This window comes from Copadichromis virginalis, linkage group LG15, assembly GCF_057382275.1.
Source record: "Copadichromis virginalis isolate Kocher_CV1m ecotype Utaka linkage group LG15, C_Virginalis_male_GT1.1, whole genome shotgun sequence".
Classification (NCBI taxonomy): domain Eukaryota; kingdom Metazoa; phylum Chordata; class Actinopteri; order Cichliformes; family Cichlidae; genus Copadichromis; species Copadichromis virginalis.
In genome coordinates this window covers 3769904-3789884 of record NC_140632.1, presented here as the reverse complement: position 1 = coordinate 3789884, position 19981 = coordinate 3769904, and the positions used below count along the sequence as shown (strand labels likewise).

The 19981-nt window shown below is 41.9% G+C and overlaps 1 protein-coding gene across 1 annotated transcript; it reads left to right on the top strand.

Annotated features, from left to right (window-relative positions):
* The first annotated feature begins 2001 nt into the window (after positions 1–2001).
* Positions 2002–19960, top strand: mfsd2b (MFSD2 lysolipid transporter B, sphingolipid). Its single transcript, XM_085431397.1, has 15 exons — positions 2002–2122; positions 2612–2961; positions 6575–6700; positions 6797–6921; positions 10827–10950; positions 13260–13338; positions 13466–13647; positions 14928–15018; positions 16265–16386; positions 16887–16970; positions 17786–17869; positions 18025–18134; positions 18948–19091; positions 19323–19499; positions 19616–19960. Exons 2-15 carry the CDS (start codon positions 2629–2631, stop codon positions 19662–19664), a joined length of 1830 nt encoding a protein of 609 aa, XP_085287523.1. The 5' UTR covers positions 2002–2122; positions 2612–2628; the 3' UTR covers positions 19665–19960.
* Positions 19961–19981: the final 21 nt, after the last annotated feature.

Sequence of the window (19981 nt, the reverse complement as noted above, 5' to 3'; positions counted from 1 at the left end):
CAACCACATGTTTAAAACAAGACAATATTGGTAAATAGCCTGTGTATGAAGGTTCATGAGGTCGCTGCTGATGGTAAAAGGAAAAACGTTTATTTTGAAGATTGCACAGTGTAACCCACTCCATAAACTGTATAAGAAAAATGGAAATGGTGAGGGTGACATAATCCATTAGTCTTTTTTGTTGATCCAGTTTTCATCTGCTAACACTACAAAGCTTTGTTTGTCTAGTTGGTGATATAAAACTTAGGCCAATGCAGAAGTACCTTTAACCCACAGGTGTCGAACTCCAGGCCTTGAGGGCCGGAGTCCTGCAGGTTTTAGATGTTATAAATCCAATACAACAAATTCAAATTGCTACATGACCTCCTCGACATGTCTTGAAGTTCTCCAGAGGCCTGGTAATGAACTAATCATTTGATTCATGTGTGTTGACCTAGGGTGAGATCTAAAACCTGCAGGACACCGGCCCTCGAGGTCTGGAGTTTGACACCCCTGCTTTAACCAGCTGTTATGACCAGCAGAGGGCAGTTGGTCGGGTTTCAAAAAGAGGCCCACCTCCTTAGAAGTCTAATAAAACCATGAGCTATTCTCTACATTTATCTTGTTATCGCATTTAAAAAGCAACCTATGCTTTACTTTGTGATTTACAAGTTGCTCACATATGAGCATGAGCTTCAGCACCATCCCTCAGTATCTCAGTTGGACCAAACACCAAAATGGCAACCAAGAAAACACCCAGTTTAAGATTTCATACTCATTACAGTTATTATGTAGTCAGAAATCAGTCATGCAGGACAAAACTGTTTTTTGTATAAGGCTGTAAACATGTTTATTTCTGCTGTAAAGTTGTGCATTTTAAAACTGAAGTCTAGGGGACACTTTGGAGACATCTACAGTTGCAAATGTTGGTATCAATCCGATATCAATTAAATACAGGGCCAGTATCGCCAATACTAATACTGATACCGATACTTTAAAACTACAAAGGCAGCTTACGCAGGTAAGAGCCATGTGTTATGACTTATGAGATATCTCATAAGTCATAACACATGGCTGACACATGACATGATGCTGAGCCCACTTTGGGTCAACTCCTGTTGTTTAAATGTGCTTTAGACTGTGAATAAAATAGATGTGACAGTCAAAACACGTGTTTGAGGAATATTGTTTTTCATTAAACACACAAAATAATCTGTCCTACCATCTCTAGAGGAAGTGCATTTTTCACATTACATTTCACTGTTTGCCTCTCTGATAAGATTGCGCAAATCTCATGCAAATCATCTGAATTTGACATTTTCGTCCGGCTTCTTTGCCTATCATAATAAAAAACGCAACAATAAAAAAAAAATGCTTAGTTTGAACGGCATCATTTCTTTTTAGGATTTGCTGCCACTATAGATCTGTAGGCCTTTAGGTCTGGATTTTGGTGCTTCCCAGGGACTAAATCCGCACAATAACTATATAATAGTGAAGACGTTGATGATGATAATAATGCATTGTAAGAAATATGCAGCTAAATTCTTGAGCGCATTTTTTACGAGTTCCGTTTCCGGCTCCCTCTTCCAAAGAAGCACACTAATGCAAGAAGATATGAAACCAAACTGCATTGCATACATTCCACTTGTAGCAACTGCCAGTTCCCATGAATGGGATTCGTGGATTGCAATGACTGGAACACTCTCAGTGTGAAGCACCGATAATGGACTAATAAAAGATTCCTATATGTGATAGACCGTCAGATAACTAACTAGACAATAACACAGGAGCTAAGAAAGACTGATAAAAATATTTTATTTTATACATAAGTGATAAATATAGATAATATAGGAATTCAAAGGTTGGTGTTTTTGACCCGAGCTTAAAGGAGACGATAGTGAGAGATAGTGGCTTGATTGTAAAATGATGCCACTATCTCCCATGTGAAACACCGGTGCGGCCGCTGTAGGGCGCAGCGCGTCACCGTACTGAACGCAGGAGTGGAGACGCGCACCCCGTCTCCATCCTCCGCAGTCTCCTCTCCTGCCCGACAGACTGACTGAGTGACTTGCAGATCACCTCACTGACAGCTCAAAACTAACCTGCTAACTGAGCGGCACCGGCTATTTCCCATCATCACGGGGTGAGTTGATATCTGGTTAATGCTTCTATTATTTTTTTATTTTTTTAATGGGCTCTGGTGTTCATGTAGGTATGCAGACTGGTTGTTGATGGATGCACTTACAGTAATAGTAACGTGAGGGCAGACTACACAGGAGGCTACTCCTCCTGCACGGGACATCGTCGCATTTGCGCTCCCGTTTGTGCCGTTTCTCAAAGCCAGCTGTGCAAACATGTCAAATTCTGCATATTTCGGTGGTGCCATGAATTACATTCTAGTTTTATTTTGATCTCAAGACAGTTCGTTTGTTTGTGTGGATAGGTGCGTGTGTGTGAGAGGGAAAGAGAGTGGTATTATTTAGTGAACTCTCCTGCCCTTGCATTTGTCTGTGCGCAAGCATATGAACTCTTTTTTTTTTCTGTCCTTGTGCTGACAGAGAAAGTGCCTTTAAAAAATGTGTGTGTGACACAACCTGTCTGACTTTGGTCTTTCCTCTTGGCCTCATTCCAGAGCACCACAGCATGTGAATGGCTGCAGAAAGCAGCAGGGTTGTTAGAGCAGAGGAGCAGGAGGAGCTCCCTGCCTCTGGAGCTGTCACTCACCACACACACACCCGAAGTCAGAGCCACATCCAGTTTCAGCCTCTGACACACACCACTCACTGGCAGCAGGCTCCTCGCGCCCTCGCTCACACAAGGAGTCACAGCCACACTCACTTCAACAACAGCACCCCGTCACACACACAGAGGTACGGCTGTCGCCTCACACACAGTCTTTCAGCCATGGCCAAGGGAGAGAGGGGCGTGCAAGGCTCTGAAGGAAAGCCCAACGAACCTTTGTTTCCCAAAACCTCTCAGCAGGTAAGATCTTCTCTTATCATTTGTTTGTTGGTGATTTTTTTCTATTGTGCAGTCTTGCATGTGTGAGTTAATTTTAAGTCTCATAGCTGTAACCTTTGTTTGGACAATTAAGGCTTGCTGAGACTTTCAATCTCAGTTGGTGTCTTTAAGGCTCAGAATGAGTCTGAATTAACTTGATTGGATAAAGTTGGGAAATAGATCTGTTTATTTGCTTATCTGTTTGGGATTAATCACCTCCATTGTTTTCCTGTGACCTATAATCCCTCAGATAACACATTCACTGTCCGGAAGCTGATTATTTTTCATGTGAGTGTTTCCACTGATGACGGCAAGATCGGCTTGATGATTAGCTTCTTTTGTCTGATATCAGTGGTGATTTGCAGTGAAAGAGGCAGTCATTATCACAGCTATTATAGGAGTAAACAGTGACTAGAGGGCAAATTTGCCGTGATTAGAAAATTTGTTGCCTTATGTGTAATTTTTTGTTGTTGTTGTTTCATTTAACCTTATAGATGTTGCACAATGTGTGGGATGAGTTGGTGTGAGGTATGCAAAGCTTTTTTTTGTGTGCATGGGAATGTGCTTGCACTTGTAAACCAGTTCAATCAAGAGAAGATTATAGGTCCTCACAAGAACATGACCCACAGGCAAGGGAATGAAAGACAGACAACCAATTCCTTACATGGAGTATTGTTCCTTTGTAAAGACAGATACTACAGTTCGTGGTGTCATCTCAATGCAATACCATAATAGTTAGTCATCTATTCTTTGTTTCGTTAGATTAGCTCAGGGTGTTCGGGGAACGGCAATTGAACCAGTTCTGCAACTATTTCATCTCTGCCAAACTATCAAATATGCGATGCATTTTGTTTCATTGAATTTGACTTGACAGTTGAAATTTTACACGTTTGCTTCAATCAAACGGTTGTGAAGTGGATTACTCTTCAGGCAGCAGAACAGTGATGTGAACATAAAACACGATTCACTTTTTAGCGTCATAAATGGGATTTAAACAAACTCATCTTAGACAAAGAATTGAAATGAAATAAATCAAATGTACATTTACTGGACTAGCTGTTAAGCTCAATACATACAAGTATAAAAGCGTTATAGTCTGATTTTCTGTTACAATAGTTGGATGAACTGCTTTTTTTTTGCACATTTTAAATTGCACATTAAAGAAAAATGGACAAAAAAGACGGGGAAGTTATTACACTATCTGAAAAGTTCAAATCAATAAATGCAAATTATGTGCGATAGAAACAGAACTGATGGATTAGTTGCCTTCACGTGAAGCTAGTGTGCTCCTAATACCGGATCCTAACATGATGTTTCAGATGTGACGGAAAAATGCAGCGTATGAAAACATCAGCTCTGTAACCGTCCTCAACTATACACACTCACTTTCCATCGTCTCTTGAATCTATTAATCTATACATTTCAAGTTGAACTACCTTTAAAACAAAGGAAGGATTAAAGGTGTTTTACAGCGTAGACTCTTGCGTTCCATTCTCTCTGAAAGATGAGGACTACAAAAGGAACGTTGCACGTGAAACACATATTCTCTTTGAAACTACTTGAAACTCAGATGACATGATAGATGCACACTGAGTAGTAGCATGGGAAATTATACACCAAGAACTTTCCAATCCATCACAAAAGCGCTCGTCACATTGCGATGATATCTATTCATATGCAGTATTGTCGGGAGAAAGAATAAATCACTTCTGCGCACTAGTTCATGTTTCGATTTTGGATAAAATCCAAGGGCCTTGAGCCATGTCACTAAGCCCACTGTGGACATTTATAATGGCCTGCTGCCATCACTTTACTTTCATGCTTATAATCCATAAGCTGAATGGAGGGCAAAAAGCTGCTCTTGTTGACACAGATAACTGGATTCTGTGGCGTAAACCTGATGCACCAAAATGTCCAAAACCCTTTCAGCGACTCAACATGGATCCATTTTTACCAGGCTGACATTAGCATTGCAAACACTGAGTGTGTGCATTTTTTCTTTGATAGCAAAGCTCAGTTTTTCCCTCCCTCGCTTCTTTAATTATTCTCAGTCCTAAATCATTTTCCCTCAGTTTCATTAACTTTAGAGATTAGTCTGTCCTTGCCCCTTTGCTCACTGTATGAACTCTCCAAGTACTCTGTTTTTAAATGTGTTTTTCTTTGTGTTTTTTCCCCTCCTCAGACAGTGTTTCTGTATATATACAGTTTGTTTGTGTGTGTCTATGCTGACTTGTGTGCATGTGGTTTTTTACGTTTGGGCATCCAGCGAACAGTAGCAGGGATATCCTGTTTATCCTCTTTGACGATAAGAAGTCAGTAATGAAAGATGGAGTGTAAGATTTTGGGGGGGAAAGAAAAAGTGTTTTGAGACACAGAGAGAGTATTTTCTGCACATCATCAGTTAAACAGCATTCTCCAGACACCAAAGACTTTGATTTTTTCCCCCTCTCCAATTAGGGGTAATTGCAGTGAGAGCAGAAGAAGAGAGAGTTTTGAAGCCGGAACCGCCGCGCAGCCTTTACTTACCTCTGACCCGCTTGTCTTGAGATTGAATAATTACACACCTCCCTCCTGGTAATTGTCGTTCTCCAACCCCTTCCATATTTTGATGGGGGGAAGAGAAAATGTGAGGCGGATAATAACAGTGTGTCAGTAGGGGTTGAGGCCACTTTGGTGATTTATGTCTTTCATGCAGCTCTGAGGGGAGTAGCTGTGGACCAGCCTGGCCACTAGATGTGTGTCGACTCTGCTGTTTGTGCGTCTGACACTAAAGGTTGTGCAGTCCAGAAGGAGGAAAGGGGAAAAAAGGTCGATATGTGTTCACAGCCAGTTGTAAATATTGGGCTCCCTAGACTGCGGTGTCTCGTCGTATTCGCGTCTGAAGATGAAAGCTCGCCCTTGCTAAACACAAATGCGCAGAGTCACATGCCTGATGGTTTTAGCAGAGCACGGGGAAGGAAATGGAGACTCGGTGGGTTTCTTCGGCTCCTCTGTGGGCTCTGTGTCTGCACACATAGACCACAGTGCTAACAGCTGGCAGGGGGTCTTCTTCTGATCCTTTTTTTGAAATTGTATTTACACACAGTCACATTCCCACACAGTCATGAATGAGCAAAGAGAGGCAAAGATAAAGGGAGATGTGATCACCGTATTATGCAGTTTGGGCTGGGGTTATTTGAAGGAGTGCAGTTCACAGTCAAACACATGTCATATGTGACGTTTCTTTACACTGAATCACTGCATCATTGCAACAGGAAGATATAGAGGAAATGTTATTTTTGGAGCACCACGAATTGGAAAGGACACCTCTTTGTGTTGTAAGCCTGTTCTGATGACTTAAAAAATGTGAGAGGGACACACCTTCATTTGTGTTGGTGTGTCTGGGAAGAGTTTCTGACTGAAGGAACTTACAGTACATCTTTCAACATTTTTAAGATAAGATAAGATAAGATAAGATAAGATAACCTTTATTAGTCCCACACGTTTTAAATATGCTTATGACTATTCTAGTCTTGTATGTGCAATAAATATATACTTACTGCTGTGATCTAAATATACTGGTGTGTTTTGTCCCTTCTCACATCTGTTTGCCCAGACCGACCTGAGCCAGAAGTTGTCGCTATGCAGCAAATTGTGTTTTGCCATCGGCGGCGCGCCCAAGGAAGTGGCTGCCAGCGCCACAGGATTCTTCCTGCAAATCTACCTGCTCGACGTTGCTCAGGTAAGCGCACTGGAAGCGACTTTCACAGATGAAAAAATGAGCTGGTATGGAAATGTGTGCCTGTGAGTTCCAGCGTGTCCCTGTTGCGCTCCACAGATTAACGCCTTCCAGGCCTCCATGGTGCTGTTCATCGGTAAAGTCTGGGGTGCTGTGACCGATCCTGTGGTCGGTTTCTTCATCACAAAAAGCAAATGGACCAGGATTGGAAGACTCATGCCCTGGTGAGACCCTCTCCTCTCTCTCCATAAACTAATACAGGAAAGCTGAAATGATAATTTGTTCCCAGTTTGATGGAATTTTAAAAACTGGCTGTGTATTCTTATAAACGCCAGTTGATACCACTGGCAGAGACATTCACTGAGGATTCTTCCAATAAAACACACAAATACTAAGTGAATTCATAAATGTGTGTTCCCCAACTGGAATAAAAGCATACACTGCATAAAGTGGAAGTTATAAGACTGCATCATAATATCTATAATGATTGTCTTTACTCCAGATTCCTGTAAAGATTCAATCTAAACTGTTTATGGAACTATTTACCGAAACTATAAAGCTAGGGTATGTAATTCTTGGTTTCAGTGTCTTATGTAAACGACTGCAATTTGTTGACAGACCCTGGGACTCACTTAGGTTTGCTCCCACTCTCTCAGACATAATATGGCCCCCACATGATGCTAATGTTTATGCAAAAACAACAACAAAAACAAGCTGTGTGCTCCAGTTTTGGAAAATTATTCTCCAACTCGAGTCTGTCACCTGAGGATTGTGCTAGATAAACAGCCGTTATGCTTGAATTTGTTGTTTTAGACACTCCCTCTGATTAGCTATACAGTCTGTACACTTCAAGGACGTGGGCTGCTCTTTTTGACTTTTGAACGCCACACAAGGAGAAAAAACAGGGACGTTCATCTGCATTTGTTCATAAATCATCCGCTGGTGCTCTCTTAAATACATTTACGTAATGTGCCACGTCCCATTTCTTTTTGCTTTATCTGCAAGCTCAACCTCAGCATCTCAGGGGGCTTTGAGTGCAATTTGAATTTTGCGACTTTGTAAGTGTGGATTATACGACGCTATCAACTCAGTTTCGAAAATCATCCCATAAGCAGCTAAACCGAGTATATGTCTTTTGAACACACTGGCATGACACTTGATGTAATTTACACAAGCAGGCAATCTAATGCCTCCTCCATTATAAACCATAGATTAAACACTGGCTGACAGTGCTGGAGGGGGACCAAGTCAAGTGTGGCCAGCCAGCCACATTCAGTAGCAGACAGATGCTGATGTTAAATCAGCTTCGATTACCCCTGGGAAGCTGTCGGTGTGCGCATATGTGAGTGTGCCCACTGTGAACCTGTAGTGTTTATGGGCATTTTTAATGTGTGTTTTTGGTCATAATTGTGATGAGATGCGTGCAAAGCCTTCTTTGGGAAGTCCCCTCTGTCCATTCGGCAGGAAGTGCTTTTCTCTTCCCTCTGGCTGACACATCCACAACCAGACATTAAGTGATTTGTATCTGCGCCTTCAGTTCTTAAGGATGGAGTCTTTTAGCCTAAAACGCATCCCTTGGGTACTGCCGTGTTTGTTATTTGTGAAGGCAGCAAACCACCATCACTGTGGCAAGCCTGAGAAAGCAGATTTATCAGATTGTCTCCATCAGAGACAGAGTGAGAGTTAAGTGACAGAATTTGTTTAGTTAAGTAAACGTAGCCAAAAACAGACAATAAAAGTAATTCAATTATTAGTAAGTGTCCTACAGTTATAGCTTTAAATACCTGAGAGCTGAAAAGTATCATCCGCAAAACTCAAAATGCTACATATTAAGTAGTACAAACCCTTATTTTAATCTTAACAAGTGCTGAACTTCTGTTGACTGCGGTGGCGTTTGTTTCATTAGCCGTGACAGCTATCAGGCTGACCGCTGTACAGACCGGTCAGCAAAGTCCTCGCAGGGACACATTTAGAAAACCTTGCTGTCTAAGCTGCCAAGATATTTCACATCCGTTGTGGGGTTCAGCGCTAGTAGCCTCGACACCAGATCGCAGGTCGGCTAACTAAACTGCCCTCACTTGGGTTTGGGAGCACTGTGACAAACATAGATGGGAGGTTTTGATGAAAACAAAGAGATAAATACATGAAACAAAAGCAGGTGTAGCTGGTGAACAGTTTTATGGTTCCTTGTATTACAGAGAACTTGTCACAGTCGTCACATGTAAAGAAAGCCAATGCTACAGTCACACGAGGGGAAGCAGTGGTTAGATACTGCAGTATGAACAAAATTATTGCTTGTAATCTCGTTGCCTTTGAAATGGGTGCTTTGAAGGAGAGGTGCAGTTCTGTGCCGTCTTCAAAGCGTCTTTGGCGCATCACAACGGCGATCAAACAACAATGAGACAGAGTTAGTGTGCTATCAGCTTGTGATTGAATGGGGTCAAGTTGCAATCACTTTGGGATTAGATCCTATATGATTTGCAGTGTGCTAGCAATCAATCTGAGCTTATAAATTAAACAGCGATTATTTGCAAACCCACACTGAGCTGTCTGAGAGTGATTTCAGACAATCTGACCCAAACTGCAACTGTCTGGAGACAAGTTGCCTCCCTAAAGGCGACCACTGTGATCACCCCTGCGCCTCGACAGCCTGCTAATCTGAGCGATTACTGCAAGCAAAATCCTTCACCGCAATCAGTGATTTTTACTAGTCACAACAAATGTAGTGGTTTTAAAAGTAAAATACTTAATATGTGAGGGCAGTGGAAATATAACACGGCATAAACAGGAAATGCACATGGAAAGTACAACAACAGTACTTGAGTAAATGTACTTATATATCCACTGGGATATATGAACATGACTAAGCCTAAAATCAGCAAAGAAAGTGTAATCTCACCTACACAACCTCTTCCAAATCCCCTTTGCCCAGTCGCACATCTTTTAATTAACATGCCGCAAATGTCCCCGACAAGTCACTGAGGAGAGAATTGTAAGTGCCAGCTACTTATCAATCTTCTCTGGTTTAATTAAGGCTGTGCAAATTATTAGGACAGGTGTGACAGGTGTGTAGTCATGTGTGCATGACGTGTGAGAGAGTATGCTAGTGTTTGTGTGTGCTTGTGTGTGTGTGTGCGTGCCTTTGTTGCCTCTCCCCGGACATAGTCATCTTGCAGGAACATTCTAACTGTCCCATTCACCGGCCCCGGGGCCCTTTCATCGCTCCCATGACCAAGCGGTCAATACTGCAGCACCAGCGATGTCAGTCGCCTTTGTTACAGCAAACAATCAGGAAGAGAGTGAGGTAGCCAAGCTGGATGATGCCAGAAATGACTGCAATCAACCTCTCTCTACCTCTTTCTCCCACTTTCTCTTTCCTGGCGAAGAGCAGGTCAGAGGTCAGAGCCCCCGTGGGTTTTGTGACAGTCACCTAAATTCAATCGTTCCGTTTTTTCCCCCCACCTGCAGATGTGGCTGTGCTACAGCTATTCCGGTCTGCACTGCGGGATAAACTCCATTTACTGTTTAGAGGAGCAGGGTTGGTGATACATACTGATGTCTGCAGCCAAGTCATGCTGTCCATCATCCATCATGTCAGCATTTCTCTTCATTTTGAACACACAGCTGTTTGCTTTAACCATAATGATACATATCCGTTGTTTACTTATGTATTATACATGGCCCACAATGTTTTAGAAGAAAATCCCAAAAAAACTAGCACAACGCGACAGAATTGCTTCATGCTGCGTTTGCACGAGTGTGGACTACATATTTGCGTGCTTGTGTATGTGGATCTTTCATGAGGATTTGAAATACTGCGGTATTCCCCTCCCAAGGCAGATTCCTGCCATGCTTACAACATTATCATTTAGCATTCAGCTTAAACTGACTGTAATCTGACAGAAATATGGCCTCAAATTACCAGCGCTATGAAAATGACAGAGCACAGCTGCTGTAACACTTACTGTGACAGGTTGAAGCGGTGATGATGGAGGATTTGAATTCAGATCCAAGTTTGCCGCCTTTTTAGTAGGTGGTGTTTTTTAATGAAACCTTTTCAGAAACAATCTGATATTTTTGCTTCTGTATGTTTAGTTTTATCTGACACACTGTCATTTGTCTTCTACAGGATGGTGGGTTGCACTCCTTTCCTGGTGATCTCGTACTTCTACCTGTGGTACGTTCCTCCTTTCAGTGGCAGCCGGTTCATCTGGTACCTCGGCTTCTACTGCCTCTACCAAACCCTCATCACCGTGAGTATGCACGCTCTGTCAGAACTGTGTGCGTTTAAGAAATTCAGATTTATGTGTGTGCGATGCTTCAGATAACTCGGAGGGACTGCGCATTCAGTACAAGAGAGATGTCAAGTTGAAACGGGAGATAAAAGCTCTGACTGATGCAGCTCACAGTCTGCAGATGACAGATTATGTAACGTATAGACAAAACGCAGAAAACGTTGGGAATAACAAGATTTCAAAGTGGAAATGATTACAGTCATCTCATGCAGGCTCTGACAGCCCCTCGTAGGATTTCTGCTTTGATTTGTGAGATGAGCAGCAGATTAAAACCCAGAGCGCTTAAACACCTTACCTCAAATGGGGAAGTGTAGCTATTTAAGTTCCCTTTTGTTGTGATGGTCCAAACCATTCCTCCTCCTCCTCTTTCTGTTCTGATTCTGGGGCACCCCATATAGTATGTGCTGCAGAGCATGTAGCCCACTGCAGCCACACTGTGGTGAACTGTAACGGCATGTCATTCTAACTACTTGATAAGTATACGGTCAGTCCTGCCAGGAACCTCTTGCCGGATAAATGCTGGTTGCCACTTTTAGCCGCCCTTCATTGTCTCTGCCTGTGTGTTTGTGTGAAGGTTTCTGGGAAAGCGCAGCTGTTATCATTCACAGTCTGTAAACAGAGGTTAGAATTCAACATTTCCTTTGTTTATGCAATCAACTAATAATAGCTTTCCATCTAATTAATCAGTTTTCATTCACCTCTGTGTAGGAAAGTTTGATTCCCAAATGTGTTTGCATCCAGGAAAAGCCCCATAAATGACATGCTGTACAGGAGCGATGGCTGAAAAAAGTCCTTACAGAGTCACATTTATTTTCGTTGTGGCTATGCATACTCATTTGGCCACAGTGCTGACTGAGCCCTTGTGTAAATTACAAAGTGAAGCAGGACTTGGTTTGCTCGCCTTTTCTCTGGGAGAGGTGGTGAGAAAGGAGAAAACAGATCTGAGGTTGGCCAGCATGGAAACTGCAGAAATTGCTGTTGATATTTATATACCGTGTATATTTTTCTTCAGCATTCTCTCTGGAATATATAGATAAAAGGCATTAAGGGTGTTTCCAGTTATGAGCCAGATTTTGTTTTTAACAGTTTGACTGGACTTTAGCACAGTAGGGCTATGAGTTACATTCTTCTTTTGTATACACGGACTGTCAAAAAATGATGGACATAGCCACTGAGACATCACCCATTGCTTTAAAGCTTTGAATTTAGCATTTTGGCTGCAACAATCTTGTTTTTCTTTTGTTTTGCTTGTTTGTTTGTTTTTTTGGAGCCAAAAGACTGTGGCATGCTAAACGATCAGCTAACAAGCCTGGTTAGCCAAATACAAAAATACTAGCTTTTCACTCATCAGAATTGGGTTGTTTTCTTGGTCACACCATGTTATTTGTTAGATGATTGCACCAAATAAAATAATTTGACATAATTTAATATAGAATAATTTAAGAAAATTGCTCCAAAAGAGACCAAGAGGATCTCAGCTAACAACCTTAGTTAGCTGAGGTGAAGGCTAGCATACAGTTAGCAGCTACACTGACTCACTTAAATCTCACCTAAATAATAAGAAGTAATAAGAAGTAAAATATATTAGAGGAGTAGGAAATAAGCTTTACACATTAATAATTTCTTGTACCAGACCACAATATTTATTTCTGCTGTAATGTTGGTCATTTTAACATAGGCGGCTTAAGGGACTTTTTGAGCCATCTTAAGTGACTATTTGAGGAAGCTTTATGGCACTTAAGTGGTTTACTTCTTCAGCCCCTTGTAAATTGTTCTTTGTTTAAATGCTAATATCAGCATGGTAATGTGCAAACATTTTTAAGGATGAAGGCAATCTTTTTAGATTTAGGTATTTGGAAAAGTTAAGAGAGAGATATTTAGATTTATCTTGTAGGGACTATTAACATGCTTGCTTAATTTTATGGCTATCTATCTATTAGATTTTGACACATACTATGAAAAAATGTCCACCTCATGTTGGTGCCTGAGGGTAGGGAACTACTGTTGTTATGAGTCGTCTTCTGGGGACCACGATCGGAGCGCAAAATTCGATTGTAACTGATTCAGTAGCAGCGGAGACACATTTTGTTCTGGACCAAAGTATTACAACCTTCAATCTTCTAGAAATAAGCCGCTAGCAATGCTAAAAATAAAATAAAATACCTTCATTATCTTTTCCTTTCCTCAGGAGACTTGTGCAACTGTTTGCCTATCTGTTATGCAGGACTTGCATTTATTTCTGTCCACGTCTTTCTGCTCCTCTTTAGTGTTTCCATGTGCCTTATTCTGCTCTCACAATGTTCCTGAGCACGGACCAGAAGGAGAGAGACTCAGCCACTGCCTACCGTAAGTTTTAATATGCACAAAGTTCTTAATGCCTGCAGTGCTGAATTAATCTTTGCTCTAGCTTTTCATTTGCATAGCGTTTGAAGTGCTGCAACCAAGAGTTGGACCTTTGCTCATTTGATGACAGGAATGACAATGGAGGTCCTGGGGACACTTGTGGGTGCTGCCATCCAGGGACAGATTGTGGCCAGCGCTCACACTCTGAAACACTGCCCTACCAGCAACATGTCGGCTGGTTACCTTGGCAACAGCAGCGGGGCAGAGATCGTGAAGAGCATGGTGCACTCCAAGGAGTACCTGTCATATGCTGTAAGTATCACCGTGCCAAGCCAGGAAGCCAGGTGTGCTAAAAGTAGGGCAAAGAGTTGGTTTGAAAATAACTTCTAGTTTACCTCGGGGCTGTGGCGTGTGTGTGTGCTCAAGGCAGTTATAGAGAATATTAGAGGCTAAAAAAAGCAGTGATGAATGAGAAGGAGGATTGTTCACAATTGGCTCCATATTTACTGTCTACAGGTTCTTTTACTTTTACCTTTTTACTCCTATGTTTACCTCGTGGGAGTGAAAGGAAACACCACTGTTTGATATCTGATCCTCGCACCCTGAGCCAGCTTCTCCCTCACCACCACAAAGGGGGTGCTTCCCCTGGCATCACACTCCACATCTTGCCCCATTGCACTGAGGGGTCGCCACAGTCTGCCAGTCATTGGGCTTGTTTATGCCTCACCCAGAACATTTGAAGCCATCTTACATACAATGTAATGTGTTCAATATATTAATGTCTTATTTGCAGCTTAGGTTAAAGTTGAAAAAAAAAGGGGAAAGGGACACATTCATGTCCGCATTTCAGTTTGCAGAACTGTGAATAAACTGAGCATCCATCATGAGACTTTTTTTTGTGAAGATGAAACAAGCCAGAGTCCAATCTGTCCAGTGTTGGATTTGGGGTTGCACCGCAGCTATTTGGGCTTCAAATGGTTCTTTTTCAATGGATTTTGGGTGAACCCTATCAGGGCAGCCCAAACCCTCTGCAGCCACCCACTAAATTCCTCCGTGGTTGCTGGTGAGGGTGGCACACCGTCTGGGCAAACTCCGTCTGCCCTCAGAAACAGGGAGTGTTTGATGTGCATAAATAATAATGAACTGCTGGGCTGAGCCGCATGGAAAAATAGCAAACAAACAGAGGTTGTTTAAGGCAGAGCAGTTCCTGTTGGTTTACAGCTTTAAATGTCTGTATTTTGGGATACGGATCTACTTGAGGTTTCTTCCTGTTCCTGCTAGTATTTGGAAAGCAAGATGTGCACGGATAGTTTGGCTCCCCATAGACGTCACGTCAATAAATCATGCACTGCTGAGTGATAGAATGACAAAGAATTGAAGAAAATAAAAGCCATGTAGGCTAAAAACTGGCACATTCTGTGTCGTTTGTTTCCAAAAATTGATCTATAGCATGTTAAAAAGAAAGAGTTAAATTTTTTAGGGCACTATGAATTAAAGATTGCAGAAAGTCTCAAAATAGACTGTGTTGTGTCGCCTCCATGAAACGAGATAGCTAGATGGAGACATGACTGTACGTTTCTTTCTCTCTGCAGAAGCAGGTGTACACGATAGCTGCCGGCGTTATTGGAGGCGTATTCGTCATCTGCACTGTGGTGATGTTCCTGGGTGTCAAAGAGAGAGACGGTGAGGACTTAATTTTTGTGTGATTGTGTGTTAATGAGTATTGAAATTGACCAAAAAAAGGTTAATCAGTTGTAATAGTTGACATTCAAGGTTTTAAGCAAAGGTTACGCAAACATCTTCAAAGACTTTGTCAAAAATGGACAAAATCGCTCACAGATTGGAAGGTCTCAAAGGACACCAGGTTAACTTGTCATCAACTCTCCATCAGGAGAACGGTGATCAACAGTGGGTGCTTGGCAGGAAAAAGCCACTGCCCTACAAAAACAACCCTCTTGCCTTTGTGAAGCTTGCCAACGGTCACGTGGACAGGCTGCTTGAACAATGTTTTGCGGACAGGAATGACCAAGGTAGAACACTTTGGTTTTAAATGAGAAGCTTTATGTTAAGAGAAAAGAAAACACTTCATTCCAACCATAAGAGTCGACCCCACCTCTGAAAAATAGGGTTTTAGTAATGTTCTGCACCGGAACGGCATCATAGAAAACGTCTGGACATCTGAACCAAATCCAAGTGATTCATAAAGCAAAATAATGGCCTTAAGCAAGCATTTCTGCCAAGGAAGGTTATTGCTTTGAAACAGTTTGAGTAGAGTTTGGACCTTGAGCCGACAGAAATGTTGTGGAAAGACTTGAAGTGAGCAGTTTAAGTGAAGAAAATCACAAACATCTGAAAGTTTAACCGGTTCTACACAGAGGAATGGACATGGATTGGAATACATCTAAATCAATGTGCAGGACTGGTCAACGGTCAGCAGAAGAATTTAGTAACTATTTTTACTCTTGTAATATTTATATAAAAAAATCAGTTAAACTTGTCCGAAAACTGTTATTCAGTGAGGCCCCCGAGGAACTGTTTCAGGATTAAACCAGTTTCGCTGAGACCAAATTAGTTTTCTACCCAACATATTTCATAACTGGACTTTTGTTGCATGATACCAGTATAATAAAATAAAAAAAAAAACGAACAAATACAGGAAAATTTTAATCTAAACCTATCTAGAAATTGATAACACAATACTTAGAGTTACTGGAATATGTAAGAACATATATACTGGGCTACGTCTCATAGATGTGATCACATTAGCTCTCATTCTCTGCTCTTTATTATAAATGACACCTCTAACTGAGACAAGCACAGTCCACTGCAATGCAGGGGCAGTTCCAGTAGTTCCAGTGAGCAAATCTATCAGCTTTCCCTTGCTGGGTGTTATTTGATATACTGCTTATTCTAATTCCTCGTGTTTCAGATCCATACGCACCGAAGACCGAGAAGCAGGTCTCTTTCCAGCAGGCCTTCGTCCTGGTGATGAGGCACGGGCCATACCTCTCTCTGACCGCTGCATTCCTCTTCATCACTGTTGCCATTCAGGTAAATTTATTGGCAGAACACTTCTCAGTCATGACACTCGGCCTTACAGTAAATGGAGACCTTACAGCGTGGGAGAACTGCTGGCGCTCGATGATGATTTGATCAGAGTAGAAGAGCACTTACTGAAAGCTCATCGTTTTTAAGCGTGTTGTGAGTCGCAGGGCTATTGGGAGTGATACCAGCAGTGTGTTCTTGCTTTTTGTTTATCACATGTGCGCGGATGCTCACTTTTCAACCTCACTTTAACGCTGTTTAAATGATTGCAAACTTGTCCAATTTTGCATCAGATCTGGTTCTCTGTATTTCATATATCCTCTCATCTCAGAGGAGTTATCAGCTGTCTTCTGCGAAAGCCCCAGAGCAGGAATAAATCCCGGCAAAAACACTGTCAGCAGCTTCTCCAGTCACTTTATTTGGCGCTCAGCATAGCAAGAGTGCACAGCTACAGTGCTGAATAGACAAGACTGAATATCTGAATGTTTCATCTCTGGTTTTTGCAGCTGATCCAGAGCAACTTTGTCCTCTTCTGCACTTATGCAGCCGACCTGAGGGATCATTTCCAGAATATTGTACTGACCATCCTGGTGAGTACAGCTTTTAGCACTGAAGATCTGCAACATTAACGTAACCAAATGTAACACCTTGTGCATTTTAACTACAATGTAATGTGGGGAGCTCGACTTCATTTCACATCATGTGCCACATAATCAATGTGAAGAACTTTTAACTTCAAATTTAATCCCTGAGACATCTTATTATAGAAAAAAAGCAATGAACAGTACGTTCTTGTACATGATGAAGAAATGCTGCTGTTGTAAATGAAAGAAATCTGTCAGCACAAGAGGCATAATTTGTAAAAAAAATAAACATGTAAAATTACAATTTAATTCAATTTAATTCAGTTTTATTTACGTAGCTCCAAATCACAACAGCAGCTGCCTCAAGGAGGTTTTAATTGTAGGTAAAGAACCGACAGTGATACAGAGAAAACAACAGTCAAACAGTACCCATATGGGCAAGCACTTGGCGACAGTGGGAAGAAAAAACTCCCTTTTAACAGGAAGAAATCTCAGCAGAACCCTAATTGAATTTTATATCTATTACCTACTTTGGTGTAGTATGAACCACAGGAGGAAAAGCTGTAAAATGTGTGAAAACACTGTTGAAAATCCAAAATCTGTGTAAATCTGTGTCATTTACATTTCCAAAGCTGTCCAATGGGCCGGATTGAAGTGTTCGCGTTACTTGGTGTAAAGGATTATTATTTTGTCCAGTATTAGCACTACTTGTCATGTTATTTTAAATGTTGACCATCTTTCCTAATACTATTGTTTCTTTTGTAAGTTCTAAATTAACTTACAGACTAAGTCACTTTACGCTTTTGCACACATCTGCTCAGGTATCCGCAGTAATAAGCATTCCACTGTGGCAGTGGTTTCTGCAGAGATTTGGGAAGAAGACGGCAGCTTTTTGTGGCATCACCGTGAGTAAATTGGTTTTATTTTTGTAACATTCAGCTTTGACCATCAGACTTTTTGTTTGTGCCTTCTTGTGGATGAGCTTTTAAAGTGTTTGTCTTGACCAAAGAAACAGTTTTAAGAAAGTTTGTTTTTTATGGATGTGTGTTTGTCTCTCCAGTGGATCCTGCCCTTCACACTGATGTTGGTGTTCATCCCTAACGTCATAGTGGCTTACGTTGTGGCCGTCTCCTCTGGACTCACTGTGGCTGCATCGCTCCTCCTGCCATGGTGAGACTCAACAGTTCAGATGAAACACGCTCGTCAACATAAATTAGGTGGAAATATTTGTGCTAAAATTTTAAAAGCCCTGTAGTGAACGGTCCCGTGAGCGTCCCTGCCATCTGCTAAGTAATATAAATTTGGTTGCCCCGCCCCTTGTTATAAAGGATTAAATAAAACTGAAATCCCCTAAGCCGCTGATATTGTTTACCTAAATTCAACCCTGCTATATGTATGCTCTGCTGTTCATTTTAATCCCCTTTTGATTTGATGCAAAATGTCATTAGTCAAGCCATTCTGTCAGAGGGCCCTGAGCGCTCACCAAGGTCATGCCACGGTCATGAAATGATGTCATTTTTAAGAATTACAGGACCCGTCTACTATAAATCTTCCATACCATCACAGAGCCCCGGCAACGCCAGAGGTATCACTACATCTGTTTTCCAGTCGTTGCTAAGGCCCTCGCCTCTCCTCACTCATCTCTTTTCCCCTCCCTTTAAAAACCTAAATTACAGCCTCCTGAGGGGGGCCTGTTTATTTTGGAAGGGGCTGATTGTTTATCCTGTCCCGCCCGCTGCTCATCATCTAATCGTGTTATTAGCTCTGTAATTTTGGCCCACTGGTATATCAGAGCTCTGACCTCACATCGCTGCGCGCTGGCATCCTGACTGCACGTGTGAGATAACCTAAGTAAGAGCACGAGGGAGGTCTCGGCGCGTATCAGCTTAAAGTTTTACCATGGCTCACTGTGATGTTGAACTTTTATGACAAACGACACATGCTCATTCAGCTCTGCACGCCTGTTTTTGTGCTTCAATCCAGGTCGATGCTGCCAGATGTGGTGGATGACTTCAGGTTGGCCAACCCCTACTGTAAAGGCCACGAAGCCATCTTTTACTCCTTCTATGTCTTCTTCACCAAATTTGCCTCTGGGATCTCCCTGGGAGTGTCCACCCTCTGCCTGGAGTAAGTCTGCATTACTGTTACACATGCATGATTAACTCAAGTGCTGCGCGATATTCTACGTCTGCACTTAGCATGTCATGATACCTCACCGAAATGCATTAACCCCTGGTGCGATGCATAATTCATCACACGAAAGGTGTCGAGTTTGCTCATCTGCAGGGCTGCACAGTGCGGCCTGATGCTCATTTCCTCTCGCGCATTTTAACAGAGCCTCTCCGTCATTGCTTGTAGGTTTGCAGGATACGACACAGGCGCCTGCAAGCAGCCTCCCCCTGTGGTGTACACCCTGAAGCTGCTGATCGGCGCCGCCCCAGTGGCCTTCATCGTCACGGGCTTAATGATCCTGCTCCTCTATCCCATCACTGAAGATGTACGGCTTAGGAATAAAGTCTGCCTGGAGGAGCTAAGGTGAGAAAGAAACCTGTAACCTTTGACCTCTATACTGACGTTTGAAGTGTATAGGAGAAAATTGACTGGACTCAAACGCTGTATTTGAAACCAGTGTCTCTGTGTCTCTCACATAGGAAACAAAGCATCGGCTCCAGAACAGTGGAAGATCCGAGTAACGTGTGACCTAAACGTCGAATGGAGTGAAGACGCGAAGCCACGGATTCCAGTAATGCGTCTGGGAAGTTGCTCATTAGTGTACATTACACTGCTAAATAGATTTAATGTAAACATTTTTGTTTCATTTTCACATGTACTGTACAGTCATACTGGATATATATAAATATATGAGATTACTTAATTTATATAAATGAATGTATAGAGTTATTTGCTGTGTTTAGCTCTACAACACTGTTATTTATTTATAATATATGATTCCAAAAGGTTTGATGATATGAGATGAATAAATGTTGTAGAGAGTGCTTTTTGTAATGGTTGTTTTG

Coding starts and splice junctions, on each gene's coding strand:
- mfsd2b (XM_085431397.1), top strand. CDS start 2,629: ATGGCTGCAGAAAGCAGCAGGGTTGTTAGAGCAGAGGAGCAGGAGGAG. Junction 13,648..14,927: donor AGGAGTACCTGTCATATGCT/GTAAGTATCACC, acceptor TTCTCTCTGCAG/AAGCAGGTGTACACGATAGC. Junction 16,387..16,886: donor TCATCACTGTTGCCATTCAG/GTAAATTTATTG, acceptor TGGTTTTTGCAG/CTGATCCAGAGCAACTTTGT.